Source organism: Dipodomys spectabilis, unplaced genomic scaffold, assembly GCF_019054845.1.
Source record: "Dipodomys spectabilis isolate Male_0828 unplaced genomic scaffold, ASM1905484v1 ptg000002l, whole genome shotgun sequence".
Taxonomy (NCBI): Eukaryota; Metazoa; Chordata; class Mammalia; order Rodentia; family Heteromyidae; genus Dipodomys; species Dipodomys spectabilis.
Genome location: NW_024870679.1, coordinates 36,930,352 through 36,957,130, shown reverse-complemented (window position 1 = coordinate 36,957,130; position 26,779 = coordinate 36,930,352). Strand labels below are relative to the sequence as shown.

The 26,779-nt window shown below is 38.6% G+C and overlaps 1 protein-coding gene across 2 annotated transcripts in view; it reads left to right on the top strand.

The window, feature by feature from the left end:
* Positions 1–26,779, top strand: part of Pde4b (phosphodiesterase 4B) — a 354,760-nt gene that overhangs the window by 289,626 nt on the left and 38,355 nt on the right. The window contains exons 1-2 of one of the 2 annotated variants that reach the window (XM_042676856.1): positions 22,614–22,777; positions 23,250–23,362. In XM_042676856.1, the coding sequence (XP_042532790.1) occupies positions 22,708–22,777; positions 23,250–23,362 (183 nt within the window). In that variant the 5' untranslated portion in view covers positions 22,614–22,707. Of the gene's footprint in view, positions 1–22,613; positions 22,778–23,249; positions 23,363–26,779 lie in introns of those variants that run through there. The other variant, XM_042676846.1, reaches the window with a different exon arrangement.

Genomic DNA, 26,779 nt, shown 5'->3' with positions numbered 1-26,779 from the left:
TTCCTAACAAAACTGCAAAGCTAGGTTTGAGCCCCAGTGTCTTCAGCTACGAGCTGTACAGTTTTAGTCATCTTTCATTGTCTGTGAACCATATTCTCTTTATCTGCAAGAAGGACTCAGTCAAGGCTAGCGCTCTACCACTTGAGCCACAGCGCCACTTCTGGCTTTTTTTTCTGCTTATGTGGTGCTGAGGAATCGAACCCAGGGCCTCAGGCATGCAAGGCAAGTGCTCTACCACTGAGCCACTTTCCCAGCCCCTTCATCTTATTCTTATAGAGATAATTTATATTAATGTAAGGGAGAATGTTTTGTAAATTAAAATATAGTTTACAACTGGAGTCTCCATTGTTGCAAGAGATCTGCCTTCACTGTCTCCTTTGTTTTATTTAATAGTAGCTGTGTGTGGACTGCCCATTCACAGCACTATGTTGGGTGCTGGGAGGAGGCCTTTGTTTTCAAGATGTTTACAATGTGGAGGGAAGTTGTAACTCACAGTCTTTGCCAGTAGCCATGACAAGTAGCTTGAGAGAACTTCTGGGAGGGCCTTTGACCTTGATCGACCTTTGCAATGAATGCTTAGCAGCAGTCTTCTCTGAAGTCACCCTGGTGCCAAGCCTGCTCCAGCTCTCCTGCTGTCACCTTGTCAGATGTCACCAGTACCATTTTCTTATTTCCTTCATAACACACATTTAAAGCAACAAGCTATATTTCCCATGACGTAAATGATACAGTAGCACAGCAGAGGGGGTGGTCAAAGAGTGCCCTGGTGCCAGTAGAATAGAAAAAGTCAGGGCTGACTTCTGGCAGCACACTTCCTTAATCTTGAGCACTGAATATTGGACTTGAGTCATTATGAGGCTTTTTTCTTCACTCTCACTCCCGCAGCTTCTTCTTTATAGGTATAAATCCCCAAGCCTGAGATCTGAGAAGCCTGAGGAAGATCATCACCATACCTCTTTGACTCCAAAGCCTTCTGGGTTGTAAAAGCAGCAGCTCACTTAAGGTTCTCTGGAAGCATGGCCTCCATGTCAGCATCTAAGTGACACACTGAAGAGGATATGGAACTGGCACTCTTAACTCTAGGGACTTGGGTTTCTCCAGAAAGATTAGAAGGTGCTTGCTTTCTATTGCTGTGGTGACAAGTTAAACAAATGTAGAGGCTTAAAATAACAAGGGTTTTGACAAGGTTGCACTCCCTTCTGGAGACTTGAAGGAAAAGCCAACATCTTTGCCCTTTCCAGCTTGTAGAGGCTGCACACATTCTCTGGCACCTGGTCTCCTTCTAGCCTCCAAGACAACAAATCAAGTTTTTACATCCCATCACTGTGACACTAACGCCCCTGCTTCCCTCGGTCACATTTAAGCACCCTTTACTTGGTTGGGGCCACCAAATAATCGGCAACATGCTCTCTAGTTTGGCTTATTCATAACATTAATGCTACCTGCTGTTTCTGTTCCCTTTTACCATACAAATTAACATGTTTTGGGATGCAGGATGAAGATGTAAACATCTTTGGGAGACTATTATTCTGTATACAGCAGGGCTGGGAAATGACTACGCTTTTTGCAAAGTCCTGCAGTAGGATTGGCAAACTGGCTTGTATGTCAGTCACCCCTTTTGACAAACACAAGTACACAAGTCAGCTCCTGCACAGTCTACAATAATTTCATCATAACATGTCAGATTTGAGTATTTGTGATAGAGATCAGACAGCCCACATGCCTGAATGATGACTGTCTAGCTCTGAAAAAAAGTTTCTGGTTTGTCTATAGTATTCTATATATCTCTGATTCTGGCTGTAACTCTTTAAAACATCATTCAGACATATAAAATGTCTTCATCATGAGTTTGTTGTTGTGATGGTGGTGGTTTTGTTTTGTTTAAACTACTTCCTAGTGCCCCCTTTCAATTCAAGAAGTACTCTTTACCTCTCCAGATCTTCCTCCTCTACTTTCAATTACCATAAAACTACTCAACTCTTGTAGCAATCCTAAGTATCACAAAACATCAGTTCTTGTCACTTTGATAAATGTTCCTCCTCAGCTTGAAATGCATTTACCATTTTCTTTTTTCCCTTGCAGCAATGGAAATACGATGCTCCTATTCATCCTTTAAAACCTTTCCAAAGGACAACTTCCTTCAGGAAATTGTGTTCCCCTTAATATATCCACTCAAGGAGAAGCAGTTTATCCTATTCTTGAAATACTCTTTCTCAACTGACTATATGCACCTTGATGGCAGTGAGCACTGTAAATCCTTTCTGATATCCCCTGGACCAGGCAGGAGAACTTAGTATCTTCTACATCAGGAAGGCAGTGATTGTGTTTTCTTGCAGTTCTCTGGGCTTACCACCTGTGAACTAAGGAGAGAGATAAAATATAGTTGGTCTCAAAGAGACCTTTTAGCTTCGATGCTCTTTTTTGCCATCTGGGAGGATTTGGACTAGTTCTTTATAAATGCTGAGGACAAAGAAATCTCCTGCATTGAGTGTGTGGCTGAAGAGCTGGAAATAATTTAAAACATTATTGGTCATAGCTTTACTTTTACTGTCTAGCCCTTGGGAACCAATAACATGAAATCTACCTTTCTCTGTGAGCCAATTAGAAGGCAGCACACATAACCTTCTGAAGCATCCTTTGCAGTAAGTTAGTATATCTGTCTACTTGTTGGAGATGCACACAACATACTTGTAACATATGTAAATCAGGCCATCTCCATGTAGTTCTGAATTAACATCTTTTCCTACCTCCCCAAGCACCCTCATATCTGTCAGTAATTCTGCTCTTGTTTCCCATTCCATAGCTAAAAACAACAAATTTGAGCACCTTTCTCTTTTCTCTATCCCATTTCTTATGACGAGAAATTATGTCTTCTTTCAAGCATTCTCTTCTTTTGTATCCATTCTCACCAGCACGGTTTTCAGCAGAGAACCTGAAAGTAGGGCATTTCTGGGATTCAAACCTTAACTACTTCCCATTACTTCTTACTTACTCCCACCAATCTCATTACCTTGTACTGCCTTTCTCTCTGTGTCTCCCTTCTTTTCAAGAACCTTATCAAATCTATACCCACTTACTTCATGATCTGGCCCTGCTCTGGCTGTTTTCCTTCAACACTGTTCAGTGAGAGCTATCTCTTCTCTGTTTTTCATTTCATTTTGGTTCTCTAACCTCACTCTATTGCTTGCCTTTACCAGGCTTGTTATTCAGTTGTGTTGTATGGACTTCTACCAATACCAAGGAAGGATGTGCTGGATTCAAAGCACACCTTTACTGCTTCCAGTCCTTCTCTGGAGATATGCTATGCAACTCAGCTTAACCTTGCTGTTTTAATTCTGTGTTTATGTGTTTCTTTGTCCCTTTAGGCCACACATTTCTTGAGGCAACAAGGACTGCATCTTCTGCTTTGTGTATCCCTCATTTGGGATTCCCAGTTGTAATCTGCTGTTAAGTCTAAGAACCCAGGTCAAATTTCCTACCCCATTGGCCATTTCCTTTCCCTTTGTCCTGCCATCTATAAATGAATGACAATAAAACTATGTTAATAGGTTATTTTGAAGACTATTTTGGTCAGGGTGGACCTCAACTGATGTTTGTAATTATTAATACTATCTTCCTTATCCATCCCATGGTGTTTTCAGACTTCGATGTACAAAGGCTTTTACTGCTACCAGACGTAGAAATCATTCCCTCCTGTAAGTCTGGATTGGAACATTCCACACTCAGCCTCACAAATTATATTAAAGTTAACGTATCTTATTTCACCTGTACATAAGGAAAGCATTTATATAGCCTTTTGTGTTGTTAAGCTGTTCCTTCTTCCACAGCTAAGACTCACCCTCTCTACAAAAGCAGAAGTGCAGTATGGGAACTGTGTAACTCATAGTTTTCACAGAGAACTAGATCCTGAGCTTTGACCACATAAACCTCACTCATTCTCCACTCTCTTGGGCTGTGTTTATGAGTTTGAGGCTGCCAGGTGCCAGCTGGACCTTTCTGTTTGCTAGTTGGCTAGACTATTCTGTTTCAGAAAACTAATTTCTAATCCAAACTACAACTACTTGAAATTCATTCAAAGTGTAGCCATAACTTGTTCATTCAATAAATTCAATCAGCCCATAAACTCAATTCAGTAAAAGTTGGCTAAATTAAAGCAATCACTCAACAAGACTGAACCTTAGCATGTCTGCTCTACTCTACTGCAATAAGATTGGTAGTATAATCTATTTTTCTTAAAAATGATTATTTCCTTGTTTACTATTATGTCAAGCAATTCAAATTCTTCTAATTCTAATGACGCTTTCAAACTACATCACCTGACATTGCATGATAAATGACAGATGAATGCCAGAACAAAAATAATCAATAACAAATCCTAGCTGTTAAAACTTTAAAACAATTAATCTAGAAATCTATTATCTAAATTGTCTCATGTTTAAGATTGTTCTGAATCAGTCTTCAGTTGCAATGCCTGTGAAGCTGATAAAAATTAGGCCATCATGTCAGAAGTGACATGTACAACTCTCACAGTCCTTGTCTGAATGTGTGTGTGTGTGTTCTAGGCGAGATTGGTTTAAGCCAGTATTTTCTACCTAGCCTGCACATTTACATTGGCAGGCTTTCACTGGTAAATATTGGTTTGAACCAAACACTGAAATCTTTAATCACATTTAAACAGACCCTGCATTATTCTGCAGTAGACACTGCATTAGAAAGGAAGAAACAGGGAAAGAACTAGCAGAGCCCCTAGCTATGATCTTCAACAGTAAAAGGGGGAAATCAGAATTCAGTAAAACTGTGTAGAGGAAGAAATGCCAAGAAAACCACTGCTGAAATACAAAATTTTGTTTTTATAAAGTCTGAAGCTGTGTTCAGTTAAGTGGCGTAGTTTACAAACCAGGAGAAATTAGGACAGGAACGGAAGTATTGCTAAATTAGGAGAAACTCGCTGAAGGCAAGCAAGCTAGCTGTGACACACACAGTGCTGGCTTCTCCCTCTCAAGCAATTCTTGTTTGCCTCCATGTCAACTGAGTTGCCATGAAACCCAAGCCTTAATTTTATAATTTTTTGAAAGTTCTGAATTGGTTATATTAAGCAATAGTTTGTCTACCTGCAGAAACTGTAAAAAAGCACACTGCCAACCTTTGTTAATATGCATACATACAAAACACTGAATCTAAGAGTCATTTGAGTCTGTTCGTCCTGTGTCTTTATTCATATCCAAGACTGCTTACTGAGTAATCCAGAACCTCCTTCATTATCAGAAAAGGCTGTGAGTTTCCTGCCAATGTGCTTTATCCCTCACACCCTTCCACCTTCCTAAGTCTCCATCTTTCCCTGTAGACACAAATCTGGGCTGTGTTAAGAAAGTCTTCAGGAGGACCAGTGTTTCATCTCTGAAATCTATGATTATCTCTGCTTAATTAAACCATTGCACACCACATTTTAAGGCAGATGATGGGATTTGAGATCAGCAGGGATCCTTTTGAGATGGGTGGTTAGCAATAGTGAAGGCTGCCTAGAAGAAAAATTTGGTTTGCTTTTCTTTTTCTTTTCTTTTCTTTCTTTCTTTCCTTCCTTCTTTCTTTCTTTCTTTCTTTCTTTCTTTCTTTCTTTCTTTCTTTCTTTCTTTCTTTCTTTCTTTCTTTCTTTCTTTCTTCCTTCCTTCCTTCCTTCCTTCCTTTCTTCCTTCCTTCCTTCCTTTTTCTTTTCTGTTGTGGGACTTGAACTCTGGGCCTGGGCGCTATCCCTGAGCTCTTCAGCTCAAGGCCAGTGCTCTACCACTGGAGTCACAGCTCCACTTCTGGTTTTCTGGTGGTTTATTTGGAGATAAGGGTCTCACAGACTTTCCTTGCCCCAGCTAGCTTTGAACTGTTATCCTCAGATCTCAGTCTCCTGAGTAGCTAACATTACAGGCATGGGCCACTGCCACCTGGCTCTTTTCCTTTGTTTTTTTTTTTTTTTTTTTTTTTTTTTTTTTTTAATTTAAATCTCATAAAAGATAAAGAGGAAAAGAGGTGGAACTTTTAGAGGAAAAAAAAATGGTTGAAAATGGTAGACCCAAATAGAGCTTTCCTGGAGCAAATCTAGAAAGAATAAGTTCCCAGAAGCCAGCTTAAAGAGACTGCTTTATGCATCTGGGTTTAGCCTGGGAATCACCACCAGGAAGTTCAGAGGCAGCTCTTTTACAGACCAGTATAGTGATAAGGATCAGCTTTCAACTGAGATTGGATTAGAAGTTGAGTTCTAGCATGTACTAGTGGGTTGACTTTGGGCACATTATGTAATCTCTCTGAGCCTCAGTCTGCTCACCTATAGAAAAGGGATAATAACTACTTACTAGGGTTGTTGCAGAGATTAAGTCAGATAATATAAAAAGTTTCTCATGCACTGCTTGACTTACAGCAAGTCAAAAATAAAGTTACACCAACCCAAATGTCTCTGGGATTTACGTAACAGTAACCAAATCATTGTTGATAACACTGGGAGAAGATCACCTAAATCTGAACTCTAGCTGCACTAAGAAAATAATTGAATATCATTATTTTTCTAGAAAATAAAATGATTTATTATATATAAAGTTATATTCAGGGCATTGAATCATGATAAGGATTTAGTTAATGGATTTAAAGTACTTGGAAACAATATATGATACTCAATAAATAGTAGCTGCAATCACTATTATCATCACTCCATTCAAGCAAAAAGTTATGGTGAAATGAATATAGGCTTTGACACGGTTGAATCCTAGATACAGAATTCTGATCTGGCACAGTAAGATCTAACAAAAATACAATGCCAACCCCATAAATATCTTTAAACTTTCTAGTATGCACATAGAAATATGTAAGCGCATGTCTAGAGTCATGGCTTAAGTGATAAGAGTACTTACTACTAACTATAAGGCCCTCAGTTCAGAGCCTAGTGCTATGAAAAAAGCAAGAAAGCAAATAAAGAAAGTTTATTTTAATAATTTATTCTACTTCATCAATACCATTTCGACATACAAGGAAACACAAACTTTGATTGAGCTATTTTGTATTACTGTTTTCCACAGAAACACTTTGAAATTTTACGTGCACAGTATATCTCACATTTTAAGTGCTCACTACCATGTTTTGAGTGTTCAATAGGTACATGTGATTACGAGCTATTGTATTGGATAGTGCAGAGATGCCAGATTTTAAAGCAAGTTCCTTCACCATGATGAGCCTCGATTATTTCACTTGTCAAAACAGAGATAACTTTAATGTCTTTGCTTGCAAAAGAAAATGAATGAACTTTAAAGTCCTGTGTCAGCTGAAAAGACTACATGTTTAGGCCTTCTTTGCAATGCTTGTTCCTGTAAACTTCAGTGTCTTTCTCAGTGATCTGCCCAAAGTACTGTATGATCTGAGACATCACCAAGATAGTGGGGACAGAGAGAGGTTCCTATGGGCAAATGAAAGAGATTTTATCTGATAATTCTTAAAGAGATTCAAAGCTTATAGTTCTCTCCACTTGTCACATTTGCTTCTACTTTCCACTCATTCATGAAAAATCGTTTGACAATTTTCATTCTAAAAGTAAAGGTAAAAACCAGGTGCTAGTAGCAGAGCTACAAAGGAGGCTGTGATCTGAGGATAGCGGTTCAAACCAACCCAGGCTGGAAAGTCTGTGACACTGTTATTTACCTCCCATTAACCACCAAAAAGATAGAAATATAACTGTGGCTCAAGTGGTAGAGTGCAAACCTTGAGAAAAAAAAAGGGGAGGGAGGAACTTAGGGTTAGCCCATGCCTTGAGTTCAAGCCTTCAAGCCCCAAGACTATCACAAAAAAAAAAAAAAAATAGGGGGCTAGGAAGGTGGCTCAGTGGTAGAGTGCTTGCCTTGCCTGCATGAGGCCCTGGGTTCGACTTCTCAGCATCACATAAGCAGAAAAGGCCAGAAGTGGCACTGTGGCTCAAATGGTAGAGAGCTAGCCTTGAGCTGAAGAGCTGAGGGATAGTGCCCAGGCCCCACAACCAGCAAAATAAATAAATAAATAAATGTATAAATAAACAAACAAATGTAGAACTAAGATGCAAAAAACCATTGCATTCTCACTGATAATACCTTAATCTGAGAGAGACCTCATCATGTCATAAGATCCCAACTTTTCTTTTCTTTTTTTTTGTCGGTCGTGGGGCTTGAACTCTGGGCCTGGGTGCTGTCCCTCAGCTCTTCAGCTCAAGGCGAGCGCTCTACCACTTGAGCTACAGTGCCACTTCCGGTTTTCTGGTGGTTTATTGGAGATAGGAGTCTCACGGTCTCTCCTGCCCGGGCTGGCTTTGAACTGCGATCCTCAGATCTCAGCCTCCTGAGTAGCTAGGATTACAGGCATGAGCCACCAGCGCCCGGCTAGATCCCAACTTTTCTTATGATAGTAAAATATATTATCATATGCCTTTTCTCTACCATATCTTGTTATTGTTACGATTTACTGCTCTCAGATCAATACTTCATCTTCTTTGTTGGATATGGCAGAAAGCCAAACTTCACATCTTTAATTTGCTACATTTACTCATTTTGTATTTAGGGCAAGACATTGAAATTCCCTAAGCTTCAATCTCTTCCTCTACAATCTAGAGACAATAATAAGTCCCTCACAAAGTATGATGAAGATTAAAAGAGATGACATGTAAGAAAGTCATCTACAACTTCAGAGCATTAGACAACTATAAAGTGGTATTAAGAGATTTATAAAGCACTTTGTGCTTGCCCTTCTTCTGTTGAATAGTTTTCAATGGCTCCACATTGCTTGCCAAAGAAAGTCATATTGCTTATCTAACATAAAAGGATCTTAAAGATCTAGTTGTGACTGTATTGCTTTTGCGAATATCTGATTCTATTCAAACCAAATGTTCTTAATTAAATAGAACTGGATTGCTTATCTTTTCCAAATAAGACTGAATGATGTACTATACTTTTAATGTCATACCTTTCTTATTGTAGCCCATTCTTCACTTCATTTTTCTGTCTCTCAAAATGCTACAAATACTTTTTCTGACCCTCATGATCTCCCTTTCCCCATGCCCTTAAACTCTGTGTCTTCTGACCCTAAATATTGCTTGTACTTTGTTTTGACAACTGAAAATTCAATCTTGGATTCTAGCAACATTTGGTGCAGAGAAATTTGCAGAAAGTTTACTGAATACAAACACTTAGTGAGAGTTAGAAAACAAAAGTCTACATGTGGCTTTTGCAGAAGTGCTGTTGACAGAATTAGCCACCTGAGAAATCTAATCAAGAATGCAAAATGAATACAGAGCTTGTTAAGTTTGGCAGGGTTGAATTAATTGACAAAATGCTGGTTTATTTGAAGACTAGTAAAACTGAACAAGGAAGAAGAATGATTACTATTATATCTTCAGTGGTGTTCAGTAGCAAAGGCCCTGGTTTTTGTTTTGTTTTCAGTTGTTTTGATAATGAATTTCCAATCTTTTGATGTATTGAGCATGCCAATAGGTCAAACAGTCTTTCCTTGAGCTGCTACTAAATAATAGATTTTGGACTGCATGAACAGCCAGCCAGAAAAGGTAAGATCCTTGCTTTCAGAAAGGTTTCCACATACTTGTTGAGATTAACAGAAATAATTGCAATAAAGTATGATTACTTGGTCATTATAGCTGGCATATTACAATGCAAGAACTTAGAAAAAGAATGTTCAATTCAACTTCAGAATGTTCAGAAAGTGATGTAGATAAGATAGTTCTAGGCTGAGTCTTAGATAAGTAAGTGTTAACTGGGTAAACAACACTGGAAAAGGCATTTCTGGCGGATGGAAATGCATAAGCAGAACAATTGCAATCTATCTATTCAAACTGAATATGTCAGGTCTGAGGAGAGGAGCCATTTAAATCACCAACTCATACACTGACTTTATGCTTAGAAGCCATCTTAGGACTATAATTTTATCTCCCATGTAGTGAAACATGACAAGAACACTACAAAAGCTTTTCATAAATTAGAGTTCTCTATATGTTTTGGCTTCTGATTTGTCATTAGAGTTTTGTAAGCTAGACTAGAATGAGTAAAATGAACTCAAAATATACTCATAAAGGCTGGGCACTGGTGGCCCATGCCTGTAACACTAGCTAATCAGAAAGCTGAGATCTGAAGATCATAGTTCGAAGCCAGCCCACAGAGAGAAGTCTATGAGATTCTTTATCTACAATTAACCAACATAAAAGTCAGAAGTAGAAGTGTGACTCAAGAAGTAGGTTCCATCCTTGAGCAAAAAGTCAAGAGAGAGAGGGAGAGGCCCTGAGGTCAAGCCTAAGTACCAGCACAAACAACAACAATAACAATGGCATATACTCAGAAAATTGACAGTTCTGAATCTGAAAAACTGAAGTGATGGATTTTTTTTCTTAAAACACTACCATACTTGTGTGTTTCAAATCCACTGACCTCTCTCCATTTCCATTGCTGCTACATAGTTGTAGCCATGGCTATCTTCTAAGTAGGCTAATGCAATTAAAAAATAATTCCCTTCTTTTATGTTGCTAGGACAAAATATCTGAGGATAGATAATTTATGAAGAGCATAAATTTATTTCTCCAATTCAGGAGTCTGGAAGTCCAAGACCAAGGTCTCAGCAGGCTCCATGCTGTGCCTTTGTGCTACATCCTCTGGTGGGGACCAAGGATTGGTCTTCATGTGGGAGAAACAGACAGAAGAGTAAAGAGGCCTGGTTCCTTTCTGCCCTTTTATAAGGTTGCTAATCCTATTCTTGAGGCCTCTACCTTCCTGATTTATTCCCCTCCTGAAGGTGAATAATCCTATCTTAATCTTAATCCTATCACATTATCAATTAAGACACACTATATAAATAAATATTTTTATTATTCTCATTAATTGAAGCAACTGGGAGCTAGAGAGCTTAAATACAGTCTCCAAAATTAGATAAGAGAAGACTGTGGAACTCAAATCCAAGCCTAGCCAAGTCTAGCTTCCAACAAAAAGTTTTTAACTACTGTTTTTTTAATCTTTATAGATCATTTTGTATAGGCTTGATTTGTGAAAACTTGTCTCCATTTCTGATCACTTCCTTGGATCTTTGGTCATTAACAGCAGCACAGGTGTTCTTAACTGAATAAGTACTGGCAATCATTGGCAAGTAAATGACCAAGTCAGTCTTTCTAGTTTAGGTAAGGGTAAAGATATTGGAAAAAGAAAAAAAAGTAGGGCAAAAGATGGTGCTATGAAGCTGGTACCTCAGAGACATAGCTTTGCCTTGTCTACGTTTACCTCAGGAACAAAATAAGAAATTTGTAGTATTTATTTGTAATAGGTCCCATAGCTTAATGACAAAAAGGCACAAGATTTAGAATCAGGAAACTTAGATGTTTGTCTCTTTCCCTTCCTCCTTATATTCCTCTTCACATTTGTCTTCTCTCCTTAGTTCTCTCTTCTGTCTTTCCCAACTTTGAGCAAACTGTTAGGCATGTCCAAGCTATGGTTTTCTCACATGCACTATGGAAATATACATGTCATCCTCATAATCATTCCTATATCATGGGTTTTATTTTTCAAGGAAAAATGAGATATGCAAGTGAAAGTGCCTGGTAAAATGTCAAGTTATATATACAAAGCTAGTTGTGATTGGAATTAAAAAAAATACTTGCAGTGTTAGAGGAGATGCTAAAGAGAAAGGCAGCAAAATGACCTACTTTTTCATTGTTATTTCCCTGAAGGCTCCCAACCTCTTCTTCAGTGAACCCACCAGAGTAAAATCCCTGTCATGAGCAATTGCAAAATTCCATGTTTATAGAGACACATGAACAAATGCCTGCCTGAAGAAAAGGTACTTAGGGCTTAAAAACTTTGCCTTTGGAAGAATCTCATTGCTGAGTATATACATCTTCAGTTCCTGTCATTTTTCCAAGAATATTTTACTTAAAGTTAAAACATTTTGTCTTATTGAAATCTTGTATTCTAAGTATATTTCATTTACTAAACATTCATCAAAAGAAAATGGATAGTTTGAGGATAAGTTATGATAAAGGAAGACAGTTTAGTAGAAATGAAGAAATCATGACTAAGATTACCAAATAAATAAGTCAATAGCCTCAGCCTCTAAATAATGAGGTCCTGGTCTCCATACTTTAAGCTATTTTATACTTTAACAAATGTTTCTTATACTATTAGAAGGAATATAAGAATTGCCTTACTCATGTAACTATAACATCTTTACAATAAAATAAAATTAAAAAAAAGAATTTTAGAAGGGGTTACTCTGATTAAAATGCACTGTACACATAAATGGACATGTTAAACTGAAACTTGTTCATACGACTATTCAAAGAAAACAATAAGAATAAAAACAAAGAAAAAAGAATAAAATAAGCACACTAACTTCAAGTCACCAGGAATGAGTCAAAGAACTCAAATCAAAAGTGTCAGTATGTATGTTAAAGTCCCTAACAATTATTGTTTTGGGATCTATGTGTGATTTGAGGGAAAGTAGTGTTTCTTGGATAAATTTGAGTGCTCTGTTATTTGGTGAGTAGATATTTAGAATTGTAAAATCCTCCTGAAGGACAGCTCCTTTAATTTGTATGTAGTGAACTTCTTTATCTCTTCTCATTGATTTTAATTTGAAGTCTATTTTATCTGATATTAGGATTGCAACTCCTGTTTATGGGTTTATGGGGGGCTGTTTGCTTGGTAGATTTTATTCCAGGCTTTCACTTTCAGAATATATTTATTTTCTGTGGGCAAAGTCTGTCTCTTGTCTTCTGTCTCTTGAAGACAGAAGATAGAGGATCTTACTTTTGATCCAACTAGACAGACTATGTCACTTGATTGGAGAGTTAATTCCACAAATCAAAGAAAGATTGGACAAGTGGGATTGCATGAAATTGCAGAGCTTCTGCATGGCAAAGAATATAGCTAGCAAGATCAGTAGGAAGCCCATGGACTGGGAGAAGATCTCCACTAGCCATACAATGGGCAAGGGTCTCATATCTAAAATATACGTAGAACTCAAAAAACTAAACCCCCCAACAACAAATCCTCAAAGAAACAACTGCCTGATTAATAAGTGGCCTAACAACTTAAAGAGAGACTTCTCTGAAGAGAAAATAAAAATGGCCAATAGACACATGAAGAAATGCTCAACTTCTCTAGCCATAAAAGAAATGCAAACCAAAAGAACATTGAGATTCCATCTCACCCCAGTTAGAATGACTATAATCAAGAAATCTAGTAACAACAATGCTGGAGGGGATGTGGCCAAAAGGGAACCCTACTGCATTGTTGGTGGGAGTGTAAATTTGTTCAACCACTTTGGAAAGTACTATAGAGGTTCCTCAAAAGACTTCACATAGACCTCCCCTATGACCCAGCAATCCCACTTTTAGGCTTTTACCCAAACGATCACAAACAATATCACACCAAAGATACCAGCACAACCATGTTTATCGCATTATTCACCATAGCTAAGATATGGAACCAACCTAGATGTCCCTCAGTAGATAAATGGATCAAGAAAATGTGAGATATATATATATTCTATGCCTCCATAGGAAAGAATGACATTGCCCCATTTGTTAAGAAATGGAAAGACTTGGAAAAAATTATATTAAGTGAAGTAAGCCAGGCCCAAAGAAACATAGGTCTGTGGTTTCCCTTATCTGCAATAACTAGTACATGTGTAGGACAAGCAGAAAAGGTCAAAAGCTATGTATATGTGAGCATATAAGATGATGTTAAGCGAAATGAACCCTAAGACAGGGACAGAAGTGATATTTTTCTTTCTTGGTATTGTTTTTAAAGTACTTATAATGCACTATATGATTTTTTTTGTTTCTTTTGTATGTTCTTCTCCCACGGTATAACCTCTATTTTCACTGTATTTGATTCTGGCGTCCTACATCTTGTATACACATTTTTATAATTTGGGGAGGGGAAGGGAAATAACAAAATGCTTAAATAAGGATACAGGTTGACCCATTGTAACAATGAGATGTACAAGATGTTGAAATGAACTTTACAATGTCGGAGCAGGTAGGAGGGAGGAGTTGGGGAGGTGGGAGGGAAGGAATGGTTGGGGGAAAACAAAGGAGGAGGTAACAATGCTCAATAGGAAATGTACTCATTATCCTACTCATGTAACTGTAACCCCTCTATACAGTATTTTTACAATACAAAATATATGGAAAAAAATGTCAGGGCTAGAAGCTTGAGCATAAAGCTAGAGGTCATAAGATAGTTAAACAATCCAATGAATACATTTCTAACTTTCAAGGGTCAACAGAGTGGTAAAGAAAGCTGATAAAGCAGATTTCATGGAATTAGCATTTGGAGAATGGAGACAGGTTTTCAATAGAGTCATTCAGTGCAGTGACCATACCATTTCTACAGTATCTTAAAGCTAGACTGTAAGTGCTCTACGAGCAGCAGGCCTGGAATATACTTCTAATGAATGAGTTAAATGAATGACTAGTTTTTGTGCATTTCTCCATGTCTGATGGATCGCTGCTCTGATGCGTCTGTTAGGATTTGGTAAAAAACCAACAAATTTGAACCTTAAGACCACTACTCTACCCAGGAGGAGGCAGTTTTCTGAAGTCATGCAATAGAAAGGACATTTTAGGATTTAAGGCTAACTTTATACATGTTTTCTTATGATTAAAGCTATCATGATTTAGCTACTTTAGTTAGCTATCAAATACATCAATCTGCCCTGAGGAAAATGACCCAGGACCAGAGAGTAAAGGACTAATGAGGAAGGACAAAGTTCCTGCCATGTGCCAAGCATTGTACCAAGTGCTTGATATTCATTGGTTCATTTTATTCTCAGTCATTTCAAGCTGCCCTCCTGACACATAGGTGCAGAAATGGAGGCACCGTGACCTACTTAACCTGTCCGAGATCTTTGTCCTAACAAATGGCTCAGACAAGAAAATTTGAGCAGCTAAGTCAGATTCCAGAGGAGTATACTGCGTTTCGATTTAGTAGGAATATCTGGGTCTATGTCATCAAAACCCACAACATTTTTGTTGTTATCAATTGTGTGGGAATTATGCAAACTCTGTTACACATACCCATTTCTATAGCTCAACAAAAGGAAAGGAAACATGTTTTGAAGAATCCTGCTCTGGTTTTCTTTCTATCTTTTTTTTCCCCGCAGTTGATTTTCTCCTAGGGGACTCTGTGAAAAGAAAGCTTGCACATAATTCCAGAAAGACAAAGAGGAAAGTACAAAAATTTCAAGTATAGGAATTAGTGAATTTGCATAAAATGAGAACATTCATGCAATCAGTCTCCAGACGAACAAATAGATCATTACCAGCTCCCCCTACACACACACCCCAAGAAAGCCTCTGAAATCCTTCCTAGTGACCAATCCCTAAAGGTAATCATTATCTTCACCTCTAATAGCAAAAATTAGTTTTTTTGCCTCTTTGGTTTTATGGAAATAAAGAGTTTTAGGGTTTTTATTTTATTGTAAAGATGCTGAACAGAGGGGTTACAGAGTAAGGAAATGAGTACATTACTTGTCGATTATTGTCACCTCTTTCCTTGCTGTTGTCCCACTGTCCCACTATCCCCCTTTCCCTTCCCCCACCCTCCTCCCACCTCCCACCGAGTTTGTAAAGTTTCTTTCCAATATACCGTCCTGTGGGTGTCCTTGTTGCAATGGGTCGTCCTGTGTCCTTGTTTCAGATTTAGTTATTCCCCTTCCCCTCCCCAGATTAGACAAATGTGTATACAAGACGTGGGTACCAAAATCAAATACAGTGACAACAGGGGATATGCCACTGGGGAAACATACAAAGGAAACAACAACAACAAAAAAATAAAATCACATGATACATTTAAAACATTAACAATAAAGGCAGACTTCTTGGGTCCATATCATGGAGTTCATTTCACTTAGCATCATCTTATCTGGGCATTTACCCAAATGATCACAAACAAGACCATACTAAAGCTACCAGCACAACTATGTTTATCGCAGCATTATTCACTATAGCTAAGAAATGGAACCAACTCAGATGCCCCTCAGTAGATGAGTGGATCAAGAAAAAGTGGTATATATATATATATATATATATATATATGTACACATATATATATATATACACATACACATATATATACACATATATATATATACACATTTACACACATATATATGTACACATACACGTACACACACACAAACACACACACAATGGAATTCTATGCCTCCATCAGAAAGAACGATACCACCCCATTTGTTAGAAAATGGAAAGACTTGGAAAAAATCATATTAAGTGAAGTAACCAGTCCCAAAGAAATTTAGGTCCCATGGTTTCCCTTATTTGCAATAATTAGTATATGTATAGGATAATCTCATCAGATGAGCTGAAAAGCTCAAAATCCATGTGCATATGACCATATAAGTTTTGGAGGTTTTTATGTGCTTTTATTATCTGGTCTCTTTTGTTTCACATTTATGTTTAAGAGATTCATCTCCATTGTGCATGTAGTCATTGTTCTGATTAACATAACAACTCACATAACCTTGCAGATAATCACCACCTCCCTAATGAGAAGAAAGTCGAATCATGTGAGGCTCATAAGCAAAAAGTTATTTACATTTGCTTTCTTTGAGTAGAAAGTCGGGCAAGACTTGACAAATACATCTCTGATAGATTCTGAGTTACATTATACTTGCATTTAGATATGATGTCATTTATAGGAAAATTATGTTTTGAGTATGTTGTAATGTTTTCACTTTTTAATTACGTGTATTTGGGGGTTAGGATACTCTTGAGCTTCAGTTTCCTCATCTGCATTAAGAATAGTGCTGTGTAGAGTTTCCAAGTTGAATGATATTAAGCTTGTAAGGGGACCTCTGTCACCACTTCTCCTTAGCTGCACACATTGCAGGACCAGCTTCTAGACCACCTGAGGGCTGCTACCAGTAAGGTCACTGAATTCATAACTGCAAAAATCTGTCTCCATGTTTTCTAACTATGAGAAGCTAGCTATTTGTGGCCAGGCAGAGGTTTCTAGTTACCCTCCTGCTGCTATCCTCTGGATTTGTTCCTCTTCCAACACTATCCTTCTCTCTCTTTCTCTTTCTCTCTCTCTCTCTCTCTCTCTCTCTCTCTCTCTCTCACACACACACACACACACACACACACACACACATTAATATAGGATTTACTTAAAAACTCTGGGGAAATCTATGAACCAAAATAATAAATAAACTAAAAAGTCATTAAAAGAGAAAGGGAAGGTCATTGACTGAAAAAGAATGTCTCTCAACATTTTATCCAGTGACTCAGTTTCTCCTAGATGTATGTACACACAAATACATACCAGCAAGGATATGCATCAAGGGTTTAATAATGGTGATCTCTGCTTGGTAAAAATGTGAGACTTTGATCATGGCAAAGTTATGTTTCTCTGTAACTCCCTCTCTTTCTAATCTATATCCCATCTATAATAAAAACAAGATACGTCTGCAAGACGTATCTGATAATGAAAGCTTAAGTGTGTTTGTGTGTATTCTCTTACTCTACCTTCTGCATGAGAATAAGATATTTTCTTCATTTCCATTTTAGAGATAAGTAGTCTTGGAGAACTTAAGTAATTCGCCTGAGAACAGGACAGTGAAGCAAGCTACAGAATGGGAACTATACTAGTTCTTCTGAGTAAATATTGCACGGTGCCCCAATGCTAAAGGGCTGTATTAGGTAGATCAGAAAAAGAAACATTTAGAAAAGCAATTGTGCAATTTTAAACAGAAAGGAACCAGGGTATGATGTGACTTTAAATGTTGCATTTTCGGGAATACAAGTGTTTGCTTTCTCTGTGGTGAGTTGAATATTCCTTTTCACAGAGTAAGACATAGTTTTGCCAGGAAACTAAAGGGGACTGTGGGCTCTAATAATTTAACCTCTGACTTCTCATATAGCTTGGGATTTAAAGTAAACTAGAGATAATCATACCTTTTCCACATCTTTCATGTAGAGATATTGCAAGGATTAAAGAATGGCATGTTTGGAGCTCCTTTGAGAAAACAGCCATTTGAATGACATTTATTATTAACAGATTAATATTCATTTCTCTCCTGGTTTCTTAGGATCAAGTGCAATACCTACTTAGACCTACAAAAGAAAATCTTTTTTGTGCTCTTGTTGTTGGTGTGAACAAGGGAAAGAAGAAAGGGAAGAAAAGTTCAGCTCTCCCAGATCAAAATTGTTCTCCCATCTCCCCAAATTTTCTGTCTAAAATTTTTGGAAACCAGGGTTGTGTACATAACCATCTATGATTCCATGAACTGCCCTTACTCAGTGGAAACATGCTTTTGTGTTATTAAGTATCATTGATTCTTAGGGTTATCTTACAGAATGCAGGACAAGACTAGCCTGATGGGCATTCTACCTGTGTGTTGAAGAGCCTCCATATTTGCTGTTTTGCAACATAATTAATCTATAAACTTGTGTTTTTTTAAACATGAAGTCTGATGTGTGAATGAAGTATAATTGCAATGACTGGAGCCCTATGCACTGTCCTACCACCTCTCTCTTGTCTATCTTCCCTGAACAGTGTTTTTGTTTTGTTTCATTTTCACTGTTTTGCTGTTGTTTTGTATGTAGGGCTGAGAATCAAACTCAGGGCTTTCTGCATGCAAAGCCAGCACTGTACCACTGAACTACATCCCAGCTCCAGGTTCTCACCATCCTCTTTCTCTGACCTCTGGAACCTGGTGTACCTTCCTTACTCTCCCTCCCTGTGACCACTGACTTTATCCATTCACAGCAGGTGCCTAGGATAGGTGCAGAGAAGATTCTAAGTTGAGCAAGTATATCTTGAAAAGTGTAAGGCGGGGCCTGAGAGATGCAGTGTTCCCTGCCCTGGGCTGGAAAGAGAGACAAGATTATGTCTGGGTGAGGATGAACCTTTTACCCAGCTCTGATACAGGTAGTAAGCATGTCCCAACGAAGAGGCTACAGCGCCCTCAGGGATACACCTAAATATCTAAGTGATTTTGAGCTCTGGAGGGTAAGACTAAGAACTGCCTTGACTTCCCCCAGTACCCACATCTGGCCAGGGCACAGCATGACTGTCTGGATAGTTGGCAAGACAGAGTGTCTTGTAGCTGTTAAGCTGTACGTATATCCACAGTCACAGGATCCAGAACCTCTGGTCTCCAGAGGGCTCAATACTCACTTTCCACTATTTTTATGTTTAGAAGAATAGGATATTAAGTAAAATTTGCTTACTGAACCATTCATCTATTGTGACACATGTGTCATAATATATGATGTTAGCAATCAGGAAAGCAGGATGTGAGGTATGTGGAAACTATGTTTTTTTGTTGTTTTTTTTTTGTTTTGTTTTGCAACTTGTCTGTCTAAAAGTATCTTAAAGTAATGAGTGAAGAAATATAGGAAAAATAAAAAGATAAAGTTTTGTGCTCTAGAACCTCTAAAGGAACTCACTCCTGCTTTTTTTGAACAAAAAGCACTTTCATTTTGCACTGGGCTCTGCAAATTATGATGCAGATTCTTACGGTAAAACTCCCTGTGAAATACACAGCTCTCATGCTATCTCCAACTCCTCCCCCAACCCTCATGCAATGCCAAGCTCTCATTAATAATCACTCATCTGTACCTCCAACTAAAAGACTGGCTACCAAGAAAGTTATCTCATTTAACCCACTTGTAAGTTTGTAAGAGAAATATATATATATATATATATATATATATATATATATGTATGTATGTATACACACACACACACACACACGAGTGTGTGTGTGTGTGTGTGTGTGTGTGTGTGTGTGTATTGCCAGTCCTAAGGCTTGAGCTCAGGGCCTGGATGCTCTCTGGAGCTGTTTTGTTCAAGGCTAGAGCTCTTCCACTTGAGCCACAGCTCCATTTCTGGCATTTGGGGATGCGGGGGTTGCTTAATTGAAGATAATTGTCTCCCGGACTTTCCTGCCTATGTTGGCTTCAAACCATGATCCTCTGATCTCAACCTCCTGAGTATGGAAGATTACAGGTGTGAGTCACTGGCACCATTCTTATCCCCAGTCTACAGATGTATGAAATTGAGGTCTAGGATAATAGAGAAGGGCAGGGTACTTGATTCTCATTTTAGAGCTAGTGTTTTTTAAAGCTCGCACTGCATATGGATCTTTCCGCCTGTAAGTGTCCAAGGCTTTTTAGTAGCTTGGGCAGCTCTTGGGTCTCCAATGCCGGAAGCATTTCCTGGGCATCTGCTGGGTGTCAGGCTTGGGGGGTGATGCCAGAAGCATGCAGCTACAGCCTGATAGACCTGAGTTGCACTGGTCATTTTCTTTGGTTGAGCAGTAGCTTTTTGAGCCTCCCCCTTCCCCATCCTGAGCCTACTGTAATATCTGTGCCCTCTGCCTCATACTGAGCCTACTGTAATATCTGTGCCCTCTGCCTCAGCTACCATGGTAAGTGAGACACAAAGAAAATTTTGGCTGTGTATTAGGAGTTTGGTAAGGCTTTAGTCTTACATGACTTCAAAACCTAATAAATTTTGCTTTAAAAATAGTGTAGTTGGCTTGAACTCGAAAGGTAACAAAGGAAGATACTTCTGAGACTATCACCAGTCAGTCATATCTCACATTGGGCCAACTAGAAACACAGTACGTTGTACCACTCGTTCTTTGATGGATGTACAATTAATGAGCTTGTGTTAGATATTAGTAATTCTACCTAATTGTTGTATCTCTGAAGAGGCCTCTTTGTCAATGCTGCTTGTGGTACAATGACTGTATTTTCTATAAGAAGCTGGAATGGAAATCGGATCCCTTTTTTCCTCTTCACGAAGGAGAAACGTGCTATATCATCTTACAGTGCCTTTTGCGTATCTGCTGATTCAAAAGGCTCTCGCTAACTTTTACTCCTCACTGTCCTGGTGACTGTCTGGTCCTAGTTTCAGAGGACTCACTGCAGGTTGTCAGGGGGAAGGTATCCAGGCAGAAAAGCCCAAGCATCTGGGAAGCGATTGGGCTTTTTCTTCTACTAGAGGCAGGAAATGAGGAGAGGAGAACTCTGTCCCTTTGGGAAAAGCTTCCTTGAAGAATTGCTTTTCTAGATGAAAAGAGAGAAGGTGAGGAGGTGTTGCCAACATATGTGTGTGTGTGTGTGTGTGTGTGTGTGTGAGAGAGAGAGAGAGAGAGAGAGAGAGAGAGAGAGAGAGAGAGAGAGAGAGAGAGAGGAAGAGAGAGAAAGCTTTCTGTGGAGGCAGTTTTACAAAAGTGAAGAAGAAAGGTATGTCCAACCTGCCTTGAAACTAGACCTTTTGTTTGATTGGGTTTATTTTTTGTGTGGGGGGAGTTATTTGGGCTTGAACTCAGGGCCTCAGCACCTTAGTGCTGTCCCTGATGTCCTACTACTAAAAAAAGGCTGATGTTCTACTACTAAAAAAAGGCTGATGTTCTACTACTAAAGCCACTGGTCCACTTGCAGCTTTTTGGTGGTTATTTGGAGATAAAAGTTTCAAGACTTTTGCTGCCTAGGCTGGCTTCAAATTGCAATCCTCAGATCTCAGCCTCCTGAGCAGATAGGATTGATTACAGGTATGAGATATAGAGCTGGGCTTAAAATTAATTGTATTTAAAATACTTCCATTTTTGTCTGCACATTTTTGAAGGGTGTGAAAAAAATGGAGGAAGTTACTGCCAGTGGTTTTGTGGCTTTTCAGATATGATACAGAGGATATCGAGTTTTAACCCCTGAAATCCTGAATACGTACACACTGGATGATAAACAAAACAACAATTTTCTGAAATCTGCATCTATGGCCATTCACTTTCCGTTTCAAATATTTGGGAGAGGGGTGCGCACACACACACACACACACACACACAATTATTCAAGTAGCAAAAAGCAATGTGATCCCACCAGGATTTCTGTAAAAGCATTCAAATGTGTTCTCAATATGACAGGAATGTTATAGTATAATTCTGTATGAGATTTTTTTTATTTTATTAGGTTTATTGTATGTTTGCTTACCAGAAAGCTTGGTAGAGTTAATGAATGTGGTTCTCCTTTTATAACTGTGTGTAGCTTCATTAATTTATCTAGTAGCATAAAATAAATCCAGTGTTTGTTCACACAGATTTCTTAATTTAATAACTTGTAGTATTTGTTCAGACCCACAAACTTTTAGATATGGAAAGGCATCCTGTGGATAAGTAAAAAGAGTTCTAACTGTCCAGCCAAGGAAAAGAAAGAAAGACAAAGAAAAAAGTCTTGAAAACCGTTTCTTGGGGGGCAGGCAGGGTAATCAGAGGAGAATGGAATGCTTGCAAATATATCCAGAAAATCTAGCTTTCTAAAGTGACAAATGAGAGCCCCCAGCTTTAATAGAAAGAAAAAATCTGCAGCATTCACATCTGGCTCCACCTGAAAGTCCGGTTCAGAATTTCTCTGTGATCCTGGCACTTGCAGAAGGGAAGTTTTAGCTTTGTTTAGTATAACTAGAGCTGCAAGACTCCCCAGCCAATAAACACGTTTCATGTAAAACTCCAGACAGTTTCTCTTAGACTAAAGTCTTATCAGGGAGACCTCATTTCACCTCTAATTAAAGGGGAGATTGTAAGGAGAGAAAGGAATGGCCTACTGTGTGTGCGTGCGTGTGTGTGTGTGTGTGTGTGTGTGTGTGTGTGTCTATTTGCTGAATCCGAAGTCATTCTCATATGAGCACACTCCCCAGAATTCTGAATGACTACCCAGCTTTTGAACAGAGTTTTCCCTCAGATCACAAAGGTCTGTTTCACTTAGAGGAAGAGCAAAATGAAGCAAAAGCTTTCCTCATTTCTCCTCTCCACGGCAAATACTCAGAAATGACATCACACACCCTAAAGAGTACCAGGATGACTAAGGCAAGGGGCGCCTGAGAAAAACTCCTCTCTGCCTCTGCGTTTAGTTTTAGGACACAGAGATGCAGATGAGCCTCTAAGCGAAGGTTCCCCGCCTTCTTCCTCAGAGGAAGTTTCTTAGTAGATCACTGACACCTCATCCAGCGAGGGGGAGGTGAAAACTTGGCACCAGGCGCCCCTGCCCAGCACCGCAGTGATTCGTCCTCCGGGTGGAGCAAGCTGGAAGGAAGGAATCATGAAGGAACAAGGGGCCACCTTCAGTAGCGCCGGGATCAGCAGTGGCAGCAGCAGCGCCGACTCTGCTATGGACAGCCTGCAGACGCTCCAGCCTAACTACATGTCTGTGTGTTTGTTTGCAGAAGAATCTTATCAAAAATTAGCAATGGAAACGCTGGAGGAACTAGACTGGTGCTTAGACCAGCTGGAAACCATTCAGACCTACCGCTCTGTCAGCGAGATGGCTTCTAACAAGGTAAGAAGAGCGATTTGTATTTGGAAATGTGTGGGAGAGCCAGACGTGCAGTAGCTTGTACCATAGTGTGAGAGACCTAAGAATGGATTTGCGTGTTGCTCTGTCTCTGGGAAGACTTTTCCAAAGTGCTCTACTTTGCGTGGTGTTGCAGCCACACATACAGGAGCGTGTGCGCACACGCACGCGCGCACGCGCGCACCAGCACACACACAATCGTAAATGCTCAATAAGCTTTAACACTCACAAACAAATTACTTTATTGACCCGTCTGGAATATGGTTTGAAGAGAGAAGGGTCTATAGAGCTAACAAATTATTAGACAGATGAAAAATGCATTTTCAGAAAACAGTTTTATGAGAAAGCTAACATGTGAGTGAGCCCTTGGGATAAAATGTACAATACGTTGCTTTAGTATCAGGTGTGAGACGTATGTTTTTGAATATGAGAATTTCTTGACGACTTTACAACCATGGGACAAAATGCTTTGCATTTGAGTTTGATAAAATTCTTTAGAGAAGAACATTTGCAAATTTGCTCCTGCTGCTTTTGTGATGCTGGCATGGTCTAGGATGAAAGAAAGAGAAAGAAAAGAAAGAGATGGAGAAAACGAATAAAAAAGAAAGAATACATTGTATCTCCAAAGACCGAAAGTTTTCTTTTAAGTTTTCTGATTTTCAAAGTGGAATCATTTGATATTCAGTTGCATCCATACTTGGAGGGGAAAAAAGATTTTATTTACATTCTGTAGACAAAACTTGGTGTTGAAGAGCTTTAATTATCTCTCATTATATCATTTGTTTAATTAACATCTGAAGCTAAGCGTGCTAATTTACATAGGTTATATAGTGAGAAGTGTTGTTTGTTTTTTTGTTTATTTGTGTTTTCCCCCCCTCTGGAGAAATTTAACAATTTATGTCTGGTAAAAGCTATATTTTATATTCATATATGCATCCATACTTTGATGGAAAGCCTTGATACTATACTTTCAAAAGTGCACGTTTTCATAGCTCCTTAATCATTCTAGCTTAAGGTATTATGATATTGTGTTCCATTTCTGAGGCTGGGAAGAGATTCTGCTGCTCACCGGTCCACATGCCCTTGCCACCCTGAGATGCACTTGTGACTAATTCCCTCCTTCTTCTTTCCTGGGGTGAAAAGTGGCACCTTTGGATCAAGGCTTACTGGCTCCCTTTCAAAGGATCAAATCAGAGGAAGCAATGTGTCCTTAGGAGATCCTGATGTACAGGCAAGGGCTCTTCATATTCTGTAACTATTTAAAGAGCAAAAGAGAAGTCCCTGTCTGAAAGTTTAATTCTGAGTTCAAGTTGTCAGGGGTAAAGCAAAGGCTAGATTTAGGGTTAACTAGAATGTATTGACTTCTCAGTTGAGGTCTCACTTCAGGGACTTTCCAGACTGGTGTAAAACTTAACCAACTGCTTCCCCACAAAAGGGGGCTTCACTATGCAACTTCTCCAAATCACTTTGGGATTCCACGTGGAAGGGCTTGCACACATGCTGAGCCTACTTGGGAACATTGGATGACCCTCTGTTACCTGTATTTTTGTAACATTTGATACCCATACAAGATAGAGCCAATATTTAGGGTTGAATTTTCAGCACAGAGAATATAATGAATTTCTGAAGTCACCAAGATAAAGGCGGAAACTAACTCCAAGAGAAAAAGAATAGTCCCAGACAAACTACAAATTATTACTGCTTGGCAGTGGGAGCATTGGGGCCCTGCAGTGTTCTAACCACACTGGTGTCTAGAGTGCTGGGATTGGACATTGTCTTTCTTTGTCTTCCTTGCAATGTTATTAAGAAGCAAGTTCATATCCAATTAGTAAAGCTCTGACACCAGGCACTGTACTATACCGGTCCTGGTAAGAATTCTAGTCTCCTCTGGGCTTCTATGCCTCATTTATGGTGTCCTGTGCAGGAAACAGTGAAAGTTGAATAGAGCTAATCCTAAAGAAAAGACTAAACCTTAATGTTGATGTGGTTATCTTAAGTAGAAGTTGCTTCATTTATTTTTAAGATCTACAGTAAAAGTTTTCAGGAGTAAAAACCCAATGGTGAATGATGACTACCTGACAGATAAAGACAATTTCTAATGTTTAAAGTATCTTTTTTATTTACTTACTGTTTAAAATATGAATTACTCAATAATTTTCTTGCATAAGGGTTAAGCATAGTATAAATCACAACACATATAAGAATGCAATGAGAATATTTTAAGGTTATTGAAAAGAAATTAACCTATACTTGTGTGGGAAACTGAATTATTTATGGTAAAAATAATATTCCTCATAAAAAGTTTAATGTAGTTGAAGTTATTTGAGATTTCCTTATAATTCAATGTTTTAAAATATCATCATCAATATAGCTATTGTAATTACATAGCCAAATTTGGTCATATTTTTCGTACCCTCACTGAATGAAGGAGTGTCATGAATCTCTGTGCTACAGAGCTAGAAGCAAATGTACATGCACTTTACAAAGCAGGGAGGCAATATGAAGACCTGTAGAATGGGAAAGCTGTTCAAATCCCATGGATACCATTTTACTAGCTATTTAACCTGAACAAGCCTACTTAACTGCTTAAGACTCTTATTTTCTATCCATAAGGCAAGGATTAAAGCAGTACCTATCTCTGCAGATTGCTATGCTTATTTAAATAACTTACCTAAGCACTTAGCAAAATACCTAACATGTAGTAAAAATTCAGGAGGTGATCACTCATTGCCAACACGAACTATATTTTTTGCAAAACATTAGCTAAGTGACTATGGAGGTGTGTGGTTTTTTTTTTTTAATCTATTTATCCGTTTTGGGTTTTGCCATTTCTGAACTTACTTAAGAGTGAAGTTGAGAGCCAGTGTCATGCACAGGGTTATGTGTGGTTGACACAGGTACAGTTCTACCTGCAAATGGTGGAGAGTTGTCAGTGTTTGGTAGAGGAACAGCTAGCAGTCTTCCAAGTTTATTCCATCTGCTTAAGGTCAGGTTTTGTTGTTGTTTTGAGTTATTACCTCTTTTACAGTTTGAAGAAAAGTGAGTGACTCAATGATTATAATTGACCTTACAGTCTCCTTAAAGCATACAGAGCTGATTCAGAACTTCTTCTGTGATTAAAAACAATAACAAACAAACAAACAAACCATTCTCCTAGCTGGGTCCTCATGGTTCATGCTTGTGATCCTAGCTACTCAAGAGTATAAGCTCTAGAAGATCTCAGCTAGCACAAACAAACAAAAGTCCATGAGACTTCATCTCCAAAATAATCATTCAAAAACCTGACTGGAAGTGCGATTCAGGTGCGAGAACACCAGTTTTGCAAGCAAAGTCAAGTATGCACAGGTTCTGAGTCCAAACCCTGATACTGGTACGAAAACAACAAACAAGCAAAAAGTCAGC